The sequence below is a fragment of the Trichosurus vulpecula genome, chromosome 4 (genome assembly GCF_011100635.1).
Source record: "Trichosurus vulpecula isolate mTriVul1 chromosome 4, mTriVul1.pri, whole genome shotgun sequence".
In the NCBI taxonomy this organism is placed as follows: Eukaryota; Metazoa; Chordata; class Mammalia; order Diprotodontia; family Phalangeridae; genus Trichosurus; species Trichosurus vulpecula.
In genome coordinates, this window is record NC_050576.1 from 198,412,097 (window position 1) to 198,433,136 (window position 21,040).

Here is a 21,040-nt window from a genome sequence, read left to right on the forward strand (position 1 = left end):
CAAGAGATTGTCCCGCCCCTTTCCGTCGGGAGGGGGAAGGTCCTCCCCAGCCAAAGCGGCTTCCACGGTGACACACGCTGTATATTTAGGTTTGCGTTAGTTCCCAAGAGATCTTGGGTATCAAAACCTTATCAGGGGTCTTTTATGCAATGACGTTTTTCCCTCCGAAAGAGGGCTTCCTTGCTATAGAACACTGGTGTTTTTGTCCCCGCTTCCCAGAAACTACACTTAGCACGCTCCACACCCGAGGCGATTTCCTCAGGAGCGAGAATTGCGCGCACGCGCCGTCTTAGCGAGGCGGCTGGGGGCGGGGGGGAGGGGCGGGAGAGGGGAGGGGTGCGCGCATGCGCTGTTTCAGCGCCATCTCCGAGAGAGGGTAGGCGGACGACGGACGGAAGTGGGTGTGCCGGAGACGGTGGCCGAAGAGGACCGCTCCGGAAAGGGCCGATGGAGTGAGGGGCACAGGCCGGCGGGGATCTTGGATCTCCGAGGCCGGTCCCGCTCGGAGCTGCAATGATTCCCCCACAGGAGGCGTCCGTTCGGCGGCGGGAGATAGAGGACAAATTGAAGCAGGTGAGGCCGAGGCGAGGGGAGGAAGGACTTCATGGGGGGTGGAGGAAGGATCGGGGGGCGCGGAGGTGGGGAAGATGCCGGGGAGGAGGAAGGGGATGGGAGGCGGGCGGGAGCTGTGACAGCCCGGACCCGCGCCCGGGGGAGCGGGGGAATCTCCTCCTCTCTGTCCCTGTTCTCCCCTGGTCCCGCCTGCCCAGTCCGCGGGGTGACTAATGCCCGCCCTTTTCTATCAACCATCCATCCATCCATCCATCCCCTAGGAGGAGGAGACGCTCTCCTTCATCCGAGACAGCCTGGAGAAGAGCGACCAGCTCACCAAGAACATGGTGAGTATGGGGCACGGCCCTGGAGGCCCCCCGATGGCTATGGCCCCCAGACCCTGTCCGGTCAGCCGCTCAACAAGCCCCTACCATGTGCCAGGCACCACGCTAAACTCTGGGGATGCAGGAGGGCAAAGACAGTGCCTGCCCTCGAGGAGCCAAGAGTCTAATGGGAGACACATCGGGCAGACAAGTATGGCATAAAAGGAGTCTGTGTGACTCCAGGGAACCCAGTGGTGTTTATGTGGCCCCAGTTTCCCCATCCGTCGCCTGAGGGGGCTGGACTCATTGATCTCTAAGGGCCCTGGCAGTTTGGGCTTTTCTGCACTCCTTATAATTTTATCACTCTCCGATTCTGTAATGTTCGTATCATTTTTGATCCTGTCGGGGTTGGCACCACAGCCCTCTGGTTGCAGGGTTATCAGTTTACCCAACTCCTCCCACCTGCTGGGCCTCTTGAGTTAGGACCCAGAAGCTGGTTACTCCTTCTTAGGTGATGTTTTCCTTCCTAGTTCCTTGTCAGGCATCCAGTATAAATAGTGATTGGGCATCCACTTGCACGTTACACTTTGTACCAGGCCTTACAGAATATGGAGAAGAGGTGTCTTCTACCCTCAGTGAGCTTTTGTTCTGAAAAAGGAGACTAGATGGGCACAGGAACGAGTAGATTTATCTATGATTGTGTACATATACAGATACACACCTAAGCAAGAGGATGGTAATAAAGGCCCAAAACAATTCTACACCATTATAACCTTTATGCTGACAAATCTCAGTTTAAGCACCCATTATGTACGAGGCACTCTGTTAGGTAGTAGAGATACAAAAACAAAGGGAAACTGCCTGCCTTCAAGAAGCTACCAAGTGGCTGTAAGAAATGATGTACATGCGTAACCTAAAAAAAAAAGAAGCTTAACCAAGTGATAGAAGATAGATAGATAGAAGATAATTTGAAGAGACAACATACTAACAATTGGAGAGATGAAAAGAAGCTTCATAGAGGGAAAAGGCACTGAGTGACTCCTTAAGGAAAGATAGGAATTTTGAGGGGCAGCGTTGAAGAGGGAGTGGAAACTGTCAGAGAGCCTTAAAAACTACAAAGGAAGAAGGGATCTTAGAGATTATTGAGTCCAGTCCCCTCGTTTTATAGAAAAGTGAAGTAGGATTGGTCCAAGGCCACAAGAACTGGGTTTCAAACTTAAGTCTTATGGTTCCAAATTCAGCATTTTTCCACTAGATTGCTGCCATATTCCCTGTGGTCTAACTTAAGCCAGTCTGCTAATACTTGTATTGTCAACCTCTTGGGGTTGTTGTGAGGAAAGTGCTGTATAAACTTTAGAGCACTATAAGACATGATCAGGCTCCAAGTTTCCCCCTTTCCTGCAGGTGTCTATCCTATCATCTTTTGAGAGCCGGCTTATGAAGCTAGAGAACTCCATCATCCCCGTGCATAAGCAAACAGAGAACCTACAGCGATTACAAGAGAACGTGGAGAAGACCCTGTCCTGTCTAGACCATGTCATCAGCTATTACCATGTGGCCAGTGACACGGAGAAGATAATTAGGGAAGGGTGAGCCAAGCCCAGCTTTCTACACCATTATTCCTACCTGGACCAGAGAATCTGGACCACGTAGTAGGGGGGATCTACAATACTGATTCCCTTCTCAGAACACAACATCTTGAATCCCCTTCCTCTTAAACCTAGAGGAGCACAGTCCTCCCTGGTTTGCCACAGTATCAAGACTGCTGAGTGCTGTGAGGTGTCCACAACTACCCTCCCCAACTGATTAGGGTGGTTTTCTTTTATAGCCCCACAGGAAGGTTGGAGGAGTACCTGGGATGCATGGCCAAAATCCAGAAGGCAGTGGAGTACTTTCAGGACAACAACCCTGACAGCCCAGAGCTGAACCGCGTGGTAAGGGGGCTTCTCTCTGCTCATTCCACTAGTATTGATCAAGAAACATGAGAAGAAAAAGTCCTTGCTTTTGAGGGATATATGGTCAACTATGGAGAGTCTAGTGAGCCATGTCCAGCTGTTCCTATACAGAACCAGCATAACTACCAACATTTGAATCTATCACTAATTTAGGTGTTCCAGGTTATACCCAAGTGCAGAATGATTGGTGTGGCCCAGAACTAAGCTGGGATTGATTTGGAAACATTTCCTGGAGGACATCAATTTGAAGAAAGTAAAGATTGTAGAAAAGTATGACTTACCCAAAGTCATAAAGCTAGTAAGTGCCTAAGACAGCAGTTGAACCCAGATCTTCTTGACTCCAGATGCATCAGTCTATCCACTACACTGTGCTGCCTGTAAATGGTGTCAATATTCATTCAACATATGTTCATCGACCATCAGCAAATGCTAGGTACAGTGCTGAGTGCTGAGCAAAGGCCCAGAAATCGATAAGGATGAGTTTGTTGGTGAGATAGTAAATGATTTTAAAGCCAGACCGGCACGGAGAGAAGGCATGAGCCAGAATGTAGCATCTTGAGAGAAGACCTTAAAACCCCTAATTAGGAATCGCAGAACTGTGTAGCCTATCTCTGTTTCTGAGCTGTTTATCTTGCTATTTAAATATATCCTTATTTTCATCAGTATTGATTCCTCTCTCCCCCATGTCATTTTTTTTCCCTAAAAAAAAAATGCAATAGACCAAGAATCTGGGACTAGGGAACTGTATCTTCTCTTTCCAAACAAGAAGTTCCTTCCTGAGAAACTAGGATATCCGATGCAGAATTAAATAAAAATTTAAAATGTCAGTCAGGAGCATGTTTTGATCACAGTGTATAAAGTGCTGTACCTAGGGCTAGTGTCAGGCAGGTGGAGCTTCCTTGAAAAGATCCCTAGTTTTATTATTGTAGGCTCTCCCTCCCGGGATACAGATCATAACCACTCCATGTCTTCTGAGTGATTTTTGTCCCTGAAAGACTATGGATTTGAACTCAGGAGACCCAAGTTCTAATCGTGGTTTTGTTATTTTCTGTCTGTGTGACTTTGGTCAAGTCATTTAACTTTTCTGGACTTCAGTCTGCTTATTAATCAAATGAGAGGAGATTTTGACTAGATGAAGGGTTCTTAACTTTTTTGGGTGTCATAGGCCCTTCTCCTAGTCTGATGAAGCCTAGAAGACACCTTATCAGAATGTTTTGTTGCCATTTGTAATTGCAGGAATTGCTAAATTTTAGTTAGAGGTTAGTGAAAATAAAAATGTAATTTTTTTTTCTTATCCAAGTCCACAGACACTCCCCCTCCCTCTCCCAATTCTAGCCATGAATCTCTGGGGTGACTTCTGGCTCTGAACCTAGGATCTTTTCATCTTTTTGTAAAGTCTTTGGGTATGCTGTAGAGCAGAACTGTCAGACTTGTCCCCCCCAAAAAAGACAAAACTCAGATTAAAATGTAATTGGGAAATGTTTAACAGAATAAATAGAAATACAATAGAAAATAGATAATGCTAATATGTGGTTTTTCTGAGTGATACATGGCCACAGGATCCCACTTCTATGAGAGTTTGACACCACTGGTCTAGAGGAGCTTTCTCTAGGTCTTTTAGGATTTTATCAGTACTGATACTCAGGTATTGCAGTAGTAGTTTTGGTGGAGGGGTAGGAGAAGCACCCCCCAAAAAGCAGGAGATTTGGTCCTCGCCCTCAAGGGGCTTCCCAGGAAACAATATATATCCATAGTGGTGAAGATAAGGAATGAGATTGAAGGCTGGATTGAAGCCTTGTGCTAACCAGCAAACCCCACAACACACAAGGCTATTGCGAGGGTAGCATTTTATAAAACTTAAAGTCCTAGATAAATGGGAGCTATTGCTATCACTCCAAAATCTATTGGTGTGGGAATGGTGAGAGGGACTCTTTGGGATTGCTAGGGGGCAGTTTGACCTTCTGGAATAGTTAGTAGGGGCAGGAAATACAGAAATCTGACCACCAGGCAGGGAGAACATGATTGAGTCCCTGCTGTGTTTGGCTTTTATATGTGAATGGAAACTCTGAGGAGCTGTGGAAGAGGGCAGAGTCATCTGGGCAGCTTGGAGGTGGGTGTATCTGAGTCAGTTTGAAGCTCTCTGCAGTGAGTGGGAGAGTGGGAGAGGAGGGGGAAAGACTTGGATTTGCAGAGGGGTGGGGAAGGAATATGAATGGCCTATGTGAAGGCCTCAATACAGAAATGAGGTTAGCTGGCTTTACCCATTGGGGATTAAACATTCTCTTTCCTGTAGAAGTTCCTTTTTGAGCGTGGAAAAGAGTCCCTAGAGTCTGAGTTCCGAAGTTTGATGACTCGGCACAGTAAGGTCGTCTCCCCTGTGCTCATTTTGGACCTGATCAGTGGGGAAGATGACATGGAGGCTCCAGATGACGTGCCCCTGGATCACCTGTCTGAGAGTGTGCTCCATGATGTGATTCGAATTTCCCGCTGGCTGGTGGAATATGGGAGGAACCAAGGTGAGAGAGCCTGTGTAGACCCTGCATATAGACCCTAGGTGCTGCAGAGCTTTCTGCATGGCAGGGCTGAAGTCACTGGGCTCTGTACTTGGGTCTGTGTTGAGAAGCAGATGGCAGCAGACTGGCCTTGAGAGAGTTGGCCATCTGGCCTGGAAGACAGTCAGATACTGTTTGAAAAAACCCCTAGCAGGGTCCCTAAACACCATGCCGCTGTTTGCTCTGTCTCTCCTCAGATTTCATGAATGTTTACTATCAGATCCGTTCCAGTCAGTTGGACCGTTCAATCAAGGGCCTGAAAGAGCACTTTCGGAAAAGCAGCTCCTCTTCTGGTGTTCCCTACTCCCCTGCTATTCCCAATAAGAGGAAAGATACACCCACCAAAAAACCAATCAAACGGCCAGGTGAGCCCCTATTGTGACTCATCTAACAGGACAAGGCCTCAACTTCTCTACTCTACCAGAATGTGAATTCCTTCTGGAATTCCTTCTAGAGGTGACTGAGCTGCTGTGACAACCCTAGAGAGATTGTCTTTGTGATGGCTCCTAGGTACCTGTGGAGAAAAGCAGGTGTCTATTCACCTAAGAATGAGCAAAAGAATGAGAGCCACCCTCCCACAGAAGTACTTGGTTTTACATAAAACTTCAGAGTGGAAGTCAGAAGATCTTTGGGAATCTAGGGAGAATAGAATAGAACATTAGTTATTGGGCCATCTTCTGGTTCTCCCTCACCTGTCATCTGCTTGGTGTTTTTAGGGACATTTTCATTTCTGAAGGTAGTCAGTTCTCTCTGGACATGTGTGGAGCTATAGCTCGACGGACATGCTCTCGGGAACAGAGCATCCTGAATTCCCCTTGGGGAGGAAGTGGGTTTAACCTTTGGGTTTCATTTCAGTATTAGTGCTGTGTCCTGAGGTATTCTAGGGGAAGATAGTTAGGGGAAAGACTAGCACATGGAGTTGCTGGTATCTTAGGTGATCCGTTTACTCTTTTGGGGGTTTTTTCTCCCTTTTCTCCTTATCCCTGTGTCCCAAGCAGTCTACATTCCAGGGAATTGGTGCTTCTATATGTTAGCTACAGCTTGCCAGGCCTTGTCATTTCTGACCTAGGAAATTTTTCCTTGACTGAGAGGCTGTTCAAACACAGCCCAGGGTGGGGCTGAGATATTTCAGAAGGAGGATTCTGCTGTACCGTCAGAGCCCAAGGAGTCAGATTTCTGTATTTCCTGCCCCTACTACTTCAGAAGGTCAAATTGCCCCCTAGCAGTCCCAAAGAGTCCCTCTCACCATTCCCACACCAATAGATTTTGGAGTGACAGCAATAGTTCCCATTTATCTAGGACTTTAAGTTTTATAAAATGCTACCCTCACAGCAGCTTCGTGTATTGTAGGGTTTGTTGGTTAGTACAAGACTTTAACCCAGACTTCAGTCTCATTCCTTATCTTCAACCTTACCCCGATGCTGAGTGTGAGGAACTCAGTTCTCACTCTTGAGAGAAAGAAAGCCACATTCGTCCTCTTCTCCAGAGTTCTACAGTATCATACTGTTGAGTCTGAACTAAGTAAACTGGCTCATGGCAGTGCCCAGAATCTGTACCCGGAAGCTGCAGCTTGGTACTGTAAGCCTGCATACAACTGTCCCAGGCCAACCCCCTCAGGGTACCTGCTGCAAACAGTAAAACAGTGTACTGATGGAGTATTGCAGCCATGTCTCTGACAGCATTGGAACCAAGTGTCTCGTGCAGAGGTCACACCTCCATTCTTTTTCCCACAAAGATAGACTTCGTTGGGGAATATGGAGTCTCAGCCCTTTATGTCACTTGTGTCTGCTCAGTGTATTTTGCTCTTACTCTTTGCCGGACCCTTAGAACCCTGGTTTTCCTGATTATGGACAGCTCTCCATCCTTCTTGGAGACAGACTCTTTCAGGAAGTAGTGACCTGACCTCATGGCCAGAGTGAGAACATAACCTGCTCTTGGCTTGTAAGCATGAGAGGAGAAACTCCAGATAATGCCCAAGAGCCGGCCTTAGCTGGCATCCCAGCAGCTACGGAATCCCTGAGTCAAAGAGGCTCCTGGAGCTCTGAATTGTTCTAAACTGTGAGGAAGGGAACTAGGAAGGTCATAAGATAGAACAGTCACCGGCACTACCACTCGTGGAACTATCTGTGTGCCTGACTTTAAGAGGAGCTGCAACAAGGACCTGGCCTGCTGTTCTCGGAGCCCTGATAGACTTGGCGGATTCTTTAATGAGGTCCTGGTTTCCTGGTCCATGCCAATGTATCAGTTAATTTTGCAATTGGTTGTTTTGCTCCTAGATGCTGGACTTTATTCTGACTGGCTCATTAACCGGGCTATTTGTTTGGAATAGGAGGGGGCAAGGGCAAGAGATTCTGAGCACAGGCAGCAGAGTTTATCTTTTAATAACTAAGTGTATTACTGAGATTCAAGGAAGAGCTGGGCTGTTTGAAACCTCCCCAAAGCGGGGACTGGCATGTAGCTAGGAGCCTGCTGCAGGGGGTACTTTGATTCCAGAGTAGAGGGGGTCAGGGTTGGCAAGGAGGAAGAGGAGTCCCCAGGGGAGAAAGAAGAGAAATATCGAAGAAATAAGAGTCGAGCCTTTCTCCTCCCCGACCTACTCATATCCACGTTTTGTTCATCAGTTTGCTTTGCTCATTTAAACGTTTTATTTGACTTTTCCAAAGTTTTCTTTTTGGAGTGTCTTGTTCACACAGCAATGTCTGACCCAGGAAACTGCTGGCTTCATGATATTGTTTGTGCCGTTTTAACCTGACACTAACTTGTGTTTTTTTTTCCTCCCATACCAAGAATGTGTACCCCTTTCTCAGTCTTTTCTCTACTTCCCTTGTTGTGGCTTCTGTTTGGTCCTGTCTTGGCTTCCAGGTTTTTTCCAAGTTCCTTTGGGCGGTTTCAGTGACTTGCTGCTCCAGGGAGACCCATGGCCGGTGCTAGATTGGCTTTTGGGCCTTCTCAGCCTTGGGCTTTCATCTCCCAAGGTTGCTTGGATCCTTTTCACTAACTCCTAGATTCTGCTTCCCTTTTTCTGTTTGAATCTTGAGGACTAGCACTGAGCATGCTCACAGAACCCTCTCTAGAGTGTGGGGATTAAGCCAAGTGTCTGCTGGCTTCAAGTAGAGCCTTCTCCAGGATCTTCAGGAGGGCCTCCTCTGGGAGATCCAGCATACAGACTCTTTTGACTGTGGGCGGGCAGCGAGGCACACTCCTCAGTAGCACTTCTCTTCCAGGCACCATGCCTGTTCTGGTTAAAGTGCCACACAGTGAGTGGCATCTTGTTCTCTGCCTCTCCTGATGGGGCTCTGCCCAGATTCTCTCCCTCACCTGCTCTACCTCCTAAGATTTACCCAGTTTCAGGAGGATCTGGGACCAAGGAACACTTTAAATAATATCTGCTCCTAATACTCCGGGGACTTGACTTTGGGACAGAGTGTTTCTTTTCCCTTATCTCACACCCCTAAGCTACAGGTGCCACCCTGGGAAGTGGCAGGGACACTCTGGGCATGCTTACTGTTGTCAAGCTGGGTGTCGTGGGCCTTTGGGACTGGTGGAGGGCTGCTGCTGTTTTCTCTCACTCATTTCCTAGGTCTTCTTATCTCCTCTCTGTGTGGCTCTGGTGACAGGGACGATTCGTAAGGCTCAGAACCTTCTGAAACAGTATTCTCAGCATGGTCTAGATGGGAAAAAGGGGGGTTCTAACCTCATTCCTCTGGAAGGTAATCACCCTGTATTTCCGTCTCCTTTCCACCCACTCCTTGACTGTGTATCCTATTCATTTGGTAGGGCAGAGCCTCCGACCATTCTGGGGCCCCCAGCCCTTTCTTGGGCTGCGGGGGTAACCCTTCTTTCTGTAGCTCAATTAGAGGGGAACATGGGTGGGAATTGTAGTGTACTGGCATTACACTGGCTTCAGCTGGCATGGTGGCATTTTTCCTGATGCTTGGTCTAGCCCTGTCTGGCTGACGGCAGCTCTGCCCTCCCGGAGGACACCCTGCCCCTTCCCTCCTTGTCTGTTTTCCTGTTTCCTTCTGTTTGAACTCCAGAAAAAGTTCTCTGCCAGTGGAGCAGCCCTTTCACATTCAGATTGACAATGCAGGACTAAACTACCCCAGACCCCTTTGGGAAGTGAATGGTAAACAGAAATGGAGATGACCAGATAACTGCACAGGGCTTCTCTCCCCACTTCCGCTTGGTTAGCTGCTCTTAGCAAAAATTGACTCTGTTCCCAAAGTGGGGGCACCTCTGCCAAGGTGGCACCAAAAAGGCTTTTGTGCCTCTTCAAACTAGCAGCAAAATTATTGGATAGCAGAGAAGTTTTCTTTCACTCTGTTTGTAAAGGGCTTGGGGGGTGGAGATGAAGAAGTTCCCTAAAGCTCAAGGGTGTCAATGTACCTCCAGCTTCTCTAATGCCTTTTTTTCTCATGCTTGGATTTTTCTTCTTAGCCTCCAGGCTAGGAGTGAAATGGGAAAGATATAATTGTTAGAGGAGGTTCCATGGGGCACTGCTGGTCAGGTTTGAAAAGGCTGTTCCAATGGCAATTTGAGACGTAGGAGGGGCTCAGAGCCTTCTCCCGAGTCTCCCTATTCCCCATTCCCCCATCAAGTGTTGCTCTGCTGGAGACTGAGGGGTTCCCACCCCTAAGAGACAGCCCACTCAGTCCCCTGGATAAACCGCTGCTTGTGTTTGTGCGGCCAACATCTCGCTAGGTCACGAGCATGATTTCCGAGTTAAGCATCTGTCCGAGGCCCTGAACGACAAGCACGGGCCACTGGCCGGTGAGTACTGTGGCATAACCCCGTAACCAGCTGCTGACGGCTTCCTTTGCAGCATCTCCCACTCTGGGGCCAACATCTCGGCTGGACCCCTAGGCTTTTGATGGCCACAATCCTGCATTATCCTCTCTCTCTTTGGCTGTAGTTCTTGTTTGCCACCCTCCAGATGGGGGTACCGCTGCCTCAGGAGAGTGGAAAGATACCTCTCAGTGACCAGGGATGGAAATGGAGAAGAAGCCAAAGCTACAGGGAGGCTGGGCAGCAGGAACAGAGCAGGATGACAGCTGTTCTCCATCTAACCATAGCCCCTTGGCTCTGGCAGCAGCCCCAACCCTGAATCCCATGGACTTCTGCCTTCCTCTCCCAGCTCTGAGTGCCCAGGGCTTCTCCCAGCCTGGCTTGTTACTGCTCTTGCCTGTGAGAATACTCTTGCTGGCTGCTGATATTGGGACCCCTTGTCTTTTCCCTTGGGATCCCTCTCTCCCCATCGTATTTGGATGGAGGGCAGAGCTAATGTATTTTCTCAGGTTTTGGCCACCAGGCCATTTGGCTCATTGGGGCCAATATATTTGCCACTGCCTCCATTCCTCCTAGTAATGTTGCTGGGGGAGCCACGCCAGGACTCTCCCTGAAGCTTGTTCTACTGGTAACTTTGCTATGAGGGGATCAGCCTATGGAAAGAAACACCATTTCTTCAGTAGGAAAAAGGAGCTGTGTTCAATTCTCCTGTAGTGAATGTCGCCATGCCATTATACCCTAGGGCTTCCTCCTGACCAAGACCACTCATGGTCCTTAGCACTTGGCAGCTGAGTAGGACCTGGCCTAGCCTTTCTGAGCAAGGAGACTGAGGGATCTCCTCCTCCCCACACCTTTAAGGGATGTAGATGCTCTGGGTATACGTACGTCATTCTGTGGTCAGAGTTAACAGGAGAGAGATAAGGCAACCTGTTTTCCTTTTGTTCCCTTACACCCAGTACCCACACATTTCCCAGATATAGGGAGCAAGCTGACTCCACTTTCCATGTTGCTGGTCTAGGCAGTGGGCAAAAGGCCTGGGGGGTAACTCACTCCAGAGTGAACACTGGGCTGGGAGTGAAGTTGCTCCCCAAGCCAGTGGCTCAGGGGTCATGTTATCCCTACAGGAAGGGATGATATGCTGGATATGGAAATTGATGCCTACATCCACTGTGTCAGTGCCTTTGTCAAGTTGGCACAGAGCGAGTACCAGCTGCTGACGGATATCATCCCTGAGCACCATCAAAAAAAGACCTTTGACTCCCTCATCCAGGTCCTAGCTTTGCTTCTACATGAATCCTCTGGGCCCCTGCTCACCACTTTCATTCATGCCTGCTTACAGTCAGAGCCGTGTCTAGATTTTCTGAAGCTTTTAATGGGGTTGTTTTTCATAGTCCTCCTTACCCCAGCCATCACCAAGCCCCCAGAGAACCGGAAAGCATGGCCCCCAGCCCCACTCCCCAAGAGGACATGCCCCCTCCCACTTTACCCATAATCTCCTTCCCACCGGGATGCCTGTCTTCTCCAGTGAGTCCTGCTCAATTGGTCCCTTCCTCTTAGGATGCATTGGATGGACTGATGATGGAGGGGGAGAACATTGTGTCAGTTGCCCGGAAGGCCATCATCCGACATGACTACTCAGCTGTGCTCACAGTCTTCCCCATCCTACGGCACCTTAAGCAAACCAAGCCTGAGTTTGATCAAGTACTTCAGGTATATGACAAGGACATGATTATGGGGGGAAAGCAAGGAAGGCAGGGATGTCCCACTCAGCATCAACTTTGCCTTCTCCGTATTTCTTTTCCCTTAAGCCTCCTCTGTATATGTCTATAAGCCAAGTCAGCAAACATATATTAAGTGCCTACTGTGTGCTAGTCTGGGGAGACAAAGGCAAAAAAAAACCAGTCCCAGCTCTCAAGGAGCTCACAGTCTAATGGAGAATGCAACATGAAAACAACTATATGCAAACAAGATGATACAGGTTGATTTGGGAGTCGTCTCAGAGGGAGGGCAGTAACATTAAGGAGGGCTGGGGGGGAGCTTCTTACAGAAGGTGGGGGATTAGCTGAGACCTGAAGGGAGCCAGGGAAGCCTTCCTGGAGATGAGGAAGGGGAGCCTTATAGGCATGGGGAACAGCCAGGGAAAATACTCAGGTCAGTAGAGGGAGTGTCCTGTTTGAGGAACAGCCAGGGTCATCAGCACTGGATAAAAGAGTGTGTGGAGGGGAGGAAGGTAGAAGAAGGTGCCTCTTGGAATCCCTTCTTTCAGTCACGTGTGTTCCTCCCCTGCTATGAGGCCTTTCCTGATCTCCCATTTGTTAGCATTCCACTTTATCCCCACATCCTGCAAAAAACTGTGTATTTATTTTATATAGATTTTTGCATTGACTTGTGCCTGCACGTGTTGTTCCCCACGGAATAGAATATAAGCTTCTTGAGGGCAGGGACTGTTTTCTTTTTAATCTTTGTATCCCCAGAGCCTAATATGGTGCCTGGCACATAGACACCTAATAAAGGTTTGTTATAGCAGGTAGAACTTGGAGGTTTATTTAAAAAAAAAAAGCACCTTGTAGATATCATCACTTGATCCTCGCAACAGCAAGTAGCAAAAGTTTTGGTACCCCATTTTACAGTTGAGGAATCTGAGGCTCAGAGTGGTTAGCTTGTCCAAGGTCATGCCACTATTTGAGTGACAGAGCTGGGTTCTGAACCCAGGCCTTCTGATTCCAAATCTAGCATTCTTGCCATTCTACCGTGCTCACCTTTTCCCATTCTCCATTCCGCTTTTCAGCTTTCCAGCTAGGGACCAGCCCCCACCCATCTTCCACATGGCCCTGGACAGGTGGGAGCAGGTAGTCTGTTGACAGTGTAGAAGGGGAAAGTGCATATGCCATCCCAGCCCAGAGGGAGTGAGGGTGGAGCTGGGAGTCTCCAACTGAGCCAGACCTCCAGAGAACTGCCAGGAGGTAAGGGGAGTCATGCTCAGCTGCTGGAGGGCAGTGGGCTCTTTCTGATTGTTAGAGTTTCCCCATAGGGCACAGCTGCCAGCACCAAAAACAAGCTGCCGGGACTCATTACCTCCATGGAGACCACTGGTGCCAAAGCCCTGGAGGACTTTGCTGATAACATCAAGGTATCTTTTCTTCTAGACCAGGGCAGAAGCCATGAGTGGGGAGTTGGCTAAGGACGTCTGAATGACCTGGTATGGAGACAGTTCAGCTGAGTTCAAAGTTGAAGGAGAGATGTGGTTACAGAATTAGATGAAGGCAGAGGGAAATGGGGTTCTGTGCTGCCAGTTTGGAACATGCCACTACATGCTTTCCTTTTTTTCTCAGGACTGGCTTCCAGATACCTTTTGGGGCTAAGAAGTGCTTGTCTAACATTTCCTTGCCCTTTTTCCATGTTGTGGCTTCAGGGCCCCAGCTCAAGGAATTGGGGTGGACTTTCCCACCTCCTTCAGGTGTAGTCACTGTCTGCCAACAGGGACCCCAGGAAGCAGGAGGAGGGAGGGAGAGACCACCAAGGTAGAAAACCACTATGAGAAGCAGTCCAAAGAGGTCTCAGTCACTCTTTTAATTGCGTGATGGGATTCTTCTTTCCACAGAATGACCCAGACAAGGAGTACAACATGCCCAAGGATGGCACTGTGCATGAGCTCACAAGCAATGTAGGTGCTGTTGGGATAACCCTTGTGGTTGGGAATGAATGGACTATAAGAAACGTCAAGGCTGAGTCTAATCCTAGGGCATCCTGAACATTTAGCTCGGAGGGTCCTGCCTTTGTGCCTCCTAAGTACTGGGCAGCATTGGGAATGGGCAGTTGTAGTTCTTACAGCCCTTAGACAGTGTCCCTTTGCATGGCAAGCCACAGAGTGTGTCATTTAAATCTTTGCAGCCTGTGCCTTTCTCAAGGGAGGAGGAGCCTTAGCCTTTGCAGGCTTATGCCAATACTCATCTTGGTTAGTCTTGTGAGGAGAGCGGTAACTGTCCTCCTCCTAGGCATAGGGGGATGGAGTAGATAGCCAGTTGGGATTTTGAACTCTTATTTCTGAATTCATTCTCTCTCCATTTAGGCCATCCTCTTCCTTCAGCAGCTTCTTGATTTCCAGGAAACAGCTGGTGCCATGCTGGCCTCACAAGGTACCATTCTCACTCCTCATCTACAACCTTCCTGCTGGTCACACCTCCCTCTGGGTACTCTTGGCCTCAGGCTTTGTCTGCCAGGGAGCTTTTATTTCTAGGCAGTTCTGGGTTGAGGGAAAGGGCAGGGGGATGTTTTCTCTATAGCTACACAATATGAAAAATTCTGAGAGGCCCAGGCAAGCAATTTTAATGGGGATTGGGAAGCCAGAAGAGCCAGGAAGATTTTGGACAGGGAGGTGTGACTGAGTGTCCCATCTGGACACCGTTCTGACATTCTGTCCTGACACTCCTTTAACTCTCTCGGCTTTTAGCAATAACAGTCACATGTCCCTAGAAGGGTTCCCTATGGTCCCACCTTGCCCCCATGTTTTTCCACCTCTTCTTACTCTTCCCTCTGTCTTGTCCACCTGTTCTGCTTATAACAACTTCAGACAGTTTGCCTTTTCAATGCCTAAGGAGTTGGGCTTTCTCACCATCTATTTCCAGGTCCTCCAAGCCAGAATCAGACTAAAGACCTGTCATGACAGGCCTAGGACTTGGGAGGCAGGGGTGGTGGGTGAGCTTTTGGGGGGCCATCAGAGCCCAATGAGTGTGTCCACCAGGTATCCCCCTGTTCTCCCTCTTCTGGGAGTGGAGGTGTGCGAAGTTCTCTTTTATTCCCTGGGTTATAGAGAGCACATGCTGACCTGTGTGTGCTCAGGTTTCCTTGGGGTAAGGAATGTCTGCTTGCTTCTGGATGAGATTGCTGTTTCTAACCTATTTTTTTGCACTTTGCATCTTTCTGTTTTCTCTCTCTTTTCTCCTTTGCCTCCCTTTTCTGTCTGCTCTGCCTCTAACTCCGTAGTCCTTGGGGACACATACAATATTCCTTTAGACCCCCGAGGTAAGCAGTGGGGATCTGGCTCCTCATCCCTTCTCCCTGCAGGGACAGTTGGAGTTCTGAATTGATCAACAGGACAGAGTTTGGGGTGGTTATTGAGGTTTTGGGTGGAAGTCAGAGAGGGAGGCTCTTAGTCTCTGCAGGGGAAGTTTTAGACATTGATTCCTTCTTTCAGTTGGTTGGGTTAGAGCTAATCCTGACAGCAGCCTTGCTGTCTGTCCCCCACCTAGTAACTGCACCCACTTTCCAGTCTGCCTGTGGCCTCACCGTGTCCTACCCCCACTCTCCTTCTGTCCCTTGGACCTTATGATATCTGCAAGAGGGGTTGGATGAAGAGGGGGTGTGAGGAAGGCATGGTGAGGAGGCAGGAAGGAACCTGTTCCTAGATTTTCCCATTGGGATCCAGGACTAGTGGGATGAGTGGATCTTACCTACTTTGCCCAGTGGAAGGGATGTGGTCAGAAGTTGTTTTCATACCCCTGCTCTGCCACCATTTACTTTTGCCATATTCTCTGGAGGTTCTACCTTACCTGTTCCTGGGGCTCATTTCTTTTTCCCACCATCCCTGACGAAGGGCCCAGCTTAGCAGAGAGAGTTGGATCAGCTTGGTGTCTCCCTCCCTTCCTTTGAAGTTCTTCCCTGGCTCTTACAAACATGCAGGTTCATTGTTCGGCAAGCCAGACAGCTCTGTCGTCTGCCGTCCATCAGGATAACTTGTCCAAGACTTTTCTTTTTACAGAGACAAGCTCCTCTGCCACCAGCTATAATTCTGAATTCAGCAAACGACTACTAAGCACCTATATCTGTGAGTGTTCTGTTTGACCCTCCCAGCTCCTGGGCCCTTGGCCTCACAGGCCTCTAAGCCTTCCCTTGTATACTCTTCTTCACCTGTTCCTCCAGCCCCTCTAAAGAAGGTTTCACCCTAACTTCTGATTCCAAGGCCTAAAGGAAGCCAGATAGATCCTGAAACCTCAAGTCACAGGGTCATGATATTCAGTATAACAAGGTCAGAGTTCTGACAGGGAGGGAGGACATGGTAGCCTCTGACCCTGCCAGGTAATCATGGGTGGGTCTTTTGTTTGTGGGTCCCCTGACTTGCTGCTAGACAGGCTCCCCGAGCTTAACCCCATCCCTTTCTGTGCAGGTAAAGTTCTCGGTAACCTACAACTAAACCTACTCAGTAAGTCCAAGGTATATGAGGACCCAGCTCTAAGGGCCATTTTCCTGCACAATAACTACAACTACATCCTCAAGTCCCTGGAGAAGTAAGTGTGTCACCACCCCCCTCCCAGGCATCACTCACATGGCTCTGTCCTTCTCTATGCTCTCATGTCTGGTCCCTCCAGCCCCTCATCTTCCTGAGTGTTTTCATCTCCTTTAAATAAGGTTTTTAAAGCCTTCTTTACCATATATATGAGTGAGGAGGAGGAGGAGGAGAAGCATCTACTGGACAGAGATGCCTGTGTTGAAGGCTTTTTCTCTTAAATTCTGAACTCGGTCCCCAAGGCTGACTTTAGCTCTTCCCGCCTGACAAGAAGAGAATAAAAGATTGTTTCCTGGCTATTGTGACAAGGCTTCATAGGGCAGCTGCTAAAGCTGCCCCTTTCCTGCTTTGCTCAAAGGTCTGAACTCATCCACCTGGTGGCAGTGACCCAGAAGACAGCTGAGCGCTCGTACCGAGATCACATTGAACAGCAGATCCAGACGTACCAACGCAGGTCAGACGAGTTGGGTCCCCCACCCCCTACACCACCCCATCCCCCGTTCTGTGCTGTCCTCTCCCATGACTCTTTACGCTCCCTATTCAGCTTTTATCCTAGGGCAGCGTGTGGGAAAACTACAGCCACCCTGGAGTGGGGCCTCTCAGCCCTGTCTGACTCATTGCTTGGTTTCATCCCACTCTGGGAGTGATACTTGACCACTGATGGTGAAACGTCAAGGATCATTTTCCCTCTGTAGCCAAGCGGACTAATGCACTTTGGCTATTCTATTCAGAGCTGAACCTTATTTAAGAACAAGAGTAGTTGACATTGTTCTGTAAACAGAAATAAATCAGCTAATTAGAATTTTAGAGGGCTGGGATAATTTACAGGCCAAGTGACTAACAAAGTGCTGCAAAAAGTTTATTCAGCTACAATTCATGTTTGAGCTCATATACAGTACACAGAGATAATTAAGATAGAGAAACACACACACAGGATGGGAGAGATGAGAAAGACAAAGGGTGGGTCCAAGAATCCTCTGAGCCTCTATATCATTCTCTTCCCTAATTCTGTCTCTCCTTTCACCTTCTCCTCTTTCCCATCTTGTGTATTTCTGTACTCTAATTGGCTGTAATTTAGAAGTATATTCTGTAGTATTTGTTGAGCATGTTATGTTCTTTGTTCTTTATAATTCCAAGGGGAAAATAGCCCCCAAAATTGCTTTTTGATTTTGTTTGAGCCAAGATTAAAGAAAAGAGAATGGAAAGAGACCATTCTCCCTCCTATCCACCCCCACCCACCGTTACCTCTCCCCACACACACCTCGATAAGAGGAAGAAAGATGAAGGGCTATGAATATGTTTCTCCCTACCCTTCTGTTGCTCTCATATTCCTGCTCTTTTGTCTTAGCAGCTGGCTAAAGGTAACTGACTACATTTCTGAAAAGAACTTACCTGTATTCCAACCAGGAGTCAAGGTAAGCTGGATAGGAAGTATCTGCTGGTCAGGGGGTATGTTCAGCTGATGTGACACCTTGTCTCTCTGCAGAAACTTAGAAAGTTTGTTTTTTTTATTCCCACTCCCCAAGCTTGAGAGTAAAATGGGCATGTGATTGAGGCTGTCTGGTCATACTGGACTTTTTCTCCCAGAGAGAATTCTGGGAAGGGTACCTGGAAGCAGCCTGAGTGACCGATGCAGCCCTAGTGTGGCCATTGAGTAGAGGAATTATACTAACCCTTATTTGACTTACATTGTGGTACAGTGAAAGGTGCTAGTGTCTGCTTAACCCGGATTAGTACATTTTCATTTATTTTTGTTTCTTTTAAAATTTTATTGCTATCTTTTGATTGTATACCTTCAAAATCACTTTCATTTACAAATGTACCTTCCCAGCTCCCCTGCCCAGAGAACCTTTGCTTGTAATAAACAGTAAAAAAAGAGGAAAAACAAGCAGAGACTGACTGTGTACACAGTGTTCCATCCCTGTGGTCCCCCTCCTCTTCTAGGCCACATCACCTTGATCATTTTGCTTGGTTTGGTTTGTCCTGCTCTTTCCATTTACATTGTCATGGTCCTCGTGTAGACGGCTTTCCTGCTCATCTCACTGCACCAGTGCAGGCTTCTGTCTATTCTTCATGTTTGTCGTTGCTCACAGTGCAGTAATATTCCATTGTATTTACAGACCACAATTTGATTCTTTGTTCCCCAGTTGATGAGCATCTGCTCTGTTTCCGCTTCTACAAAAAATGCTGCTCTAAACATTTAAGTGCATATTGGATTCTTCTGTCTTGGTGGATATTTTAGTGACTTTCTTAGTATGAATCCAAACTGCAGAGTGGTTATACCGATGTACAGCTCCACCAGCAATTGCTTTAGTATGCCTTTGTCCATAACCCTGCCAACATTGACTATTCCCATCTTTTGTCATCTTTGCCAGTCTGTTGGGGGTGAAGCAAAACTTCAGGAATTTTGATTTGCATTTCTTATTAGTGATTTGGAACAACCTTTCCTATGCCAATCATTTGCAACTATTCTTTTGAGAATTGTGTGTATTGCTTGATCATTTATCCAAGGGTAAAGACTCTTGGTCCTATATATTTGTGTTAGTACTACATGTATTTTGAATATCAGACCCTTCTCAGAGATGTTTGATGCAAAGATTAGTGCATTTTAAAGGGTACTGGCTCTCTTTGTTTGCTCCTAAGAATAAAACAACGTGATCCCCAATGTTTAGGATGCATTCTGGTCAATCTCTAGTTCTGGCAGAGCTGGCCAGAGCCTGGTTGGACTTCACATGTCCTATGGCATCTACCAGATCAGAACAAAAGGTACCTGGGTGACTGTTACAGGATGACATGTTTCCTGATGTATCCTTTCTTTTCATTGCAATAAATTGTCACTAAGTAATGAGCCTTAAGAGTTTTCATCAGGATGGGAACTTGGACCAAGGAGGGAAGTTGGAAGAATGATTATTTTGGGAGTGATCAAACAGGACAGGGAATCTGTTTTCACAGTGAAACAGGTTCACCTGTCTTCTCTCTTCTCTGTATCCCTAGCTCCGGGACAAGGAACGGCAGATGATCAAGGAGCGCTTTAAGGTGAACCATGACCCAGCCCTCTCTTTTCTCAGCTCATGCTGCCATATGAACTTGAGCTACATGGTCACTGTCTCATTTCTCAGCTGACTCTTCTCTCCCCATATTCCCTGAAGGGCTTCAATGATGGCCTTGAGGAGCTCTGCAAGATCCAGAAGGCCTGGGCCATCCCAGACACTGAGCAGAGGGACAAGATCCGCCAGGCTCAGAAAACCATTGTCAAGGAGAACTATGGGGCCTTCCTTCACAGGTAGGACCTCCTTTTTCTCTTTCTCTAGCCCACAACTTCCTAGCTGAATCTTTGTATTCTTGCTTAGCCCATCCAGCTTGTGTCCCCAACAAAGGGAAAAGGGAGATGGGCTGGGGTTGGAAAACCAGTGTCCTTGCCTTCTTCCCTGGGGCACCACAGTGCTGAACCCCAAACCTGGAAATACCCATCAGGGAATCCTAAAATCCTAGACTAGAGGGTGGAGCTCTATAGCTTCCCTTTCCCTTCTTGATTATCCTATACCTGGGCAGGTATGCCAGCGTACCCTTCACCAAGAATCCTGAGAAGTACATCAAGTACCGCGTGGAGCAAGTGGCAGACATGATTGAGCGCCTGTTTGACACATCGGCCTGATTCTGCCATGTCACTGTGGCATCTCCATGACCCCCAGTGGGCTTTAATCCATTTATCAGACAGATAAACCAGGGTTTATACTGCTCTTTGGCTGAGTGAGTCTGAAGTCCTTTGGGGCAGGGACCTCTCTTTAGAGTTCTCATTCTCCATCTGTGCTTCCTCCTGACAGCCCTGCTTTAATTGGGCCCGTGACCCCTCTCTTCCCACCTTGGTACTGTTAACTGTCTCTGGGGAAGGAGGAAAGATGGCAGACAAAGGGCAGCAGAATACTAGCTGCTGCTGTGGGCTTTGTGGACATGAAGAATGGCCCATCTCCCACTGGCTTAGGTAGAATCCTTGAGCTTCACATCCTCTTCTCAGCTCTCAGACTCTTGATGTATTTGTGGCTAAGGGGCAGAGCCAAGGTCATCCTGCCCAGTTGTCCTCCCCTGAGCTGAGTCAAGAGCATTTAGTGGAAGAGAGGGCTGGGATCCCAAGCCAAGGCCCTCCATAGCCTTTGGATCAGAAGGGGCTCTTGTCACCCTTTTTATTCTCCTTAGCAATAAGCATTAAGAAGTGGCAGGTATCATCCTCACTCCCTACTTCACCATTCTCCTAGCATTACCTTTAGTTGCCATAGGCACCCTGGGACATTAGAGGAAGCTCATCCCTTCATTCTGTCTGTCAGTATCACACTCCTTTCTCTCTAGCAGGAGGACATAAAAAGAACCCTTATTTCTCCCAGCCCTACATTCCATATGGTTTTTCCCCATGTACTTTATGGACTGAACTTCTCATTGTGTGTGGTGTTCTTGTCTTCTCGTCGTCATAGTGTAAATACTTTGTGCTTAAGGATCAGGCTGACAACCTGGGCGGATGGGGCACAGAGGTGTGAGGAGGTAGGGTGGGAAGAATGGTCAGGCAGTATCAAGGATCCCAAGGCTAATGTGACCACA

General features: G+C 48.0%; 1 protein-coding gene across 12 annotated transcripts; it reads left to right on the plus strand.

Annotated features, from left to right (window-relative positions):
* Nucleotides 1–351: 351 nt before the first annotated feature.
* EXOC7 (exocyst complex component 7) lies at nt 352–20,874 on the plus strand. Of its 12 annotated transcripts, none has more exons than XM_036754681.1 (21): nt 393–573; nt 834–899; nt 2,280–2,464; nt 2,704–2,809; nt 5,124–5,346; nt 5,580–5,747; nt 9,000–9,092; nt 10,084–10,152; nt 11,292–11,437; nt 11,725–11,877; nt 13,199–13,297; nt 13,769–13,831; nt 14,237–14,303; nt 15,151–15,189; nt 15,926–15,991; nt 16,331–16,451; nt 16,809–16,904; nt 17,799–17,865; nt 19,445–19,486; nt 19,600–19,733; nt 20,003–20,874. In XM_036754681.1, exons 1-21 carry the CDS (start codon nt 514–516, stop codon nt 20,103–20,105), a joined length of 2,166 nt encoding a protein of 721 aa, XP_036610576.1. In that variant the 5' UTR covers nt 393–513; the 3' UTR covers nt 20,106–20,874. The 12 variants fall into 12 exon arrangements, 11 of the variants coding, with proteins under 11 accessions (XP_036610582.1, XP_036610587.1, XP_036610580.1 ...); XM_036754683.1 differs by having other exon boundaries at nt 17,802–17,865; XM_036754687.1 differs by lacking the exon at nt 10,084–10,152 and having other exon boundaries at nt 352–573; nt 17,802–17,865.
* Nucleotides 20,875–21,040: the final 166 nt, after the last annotated feature.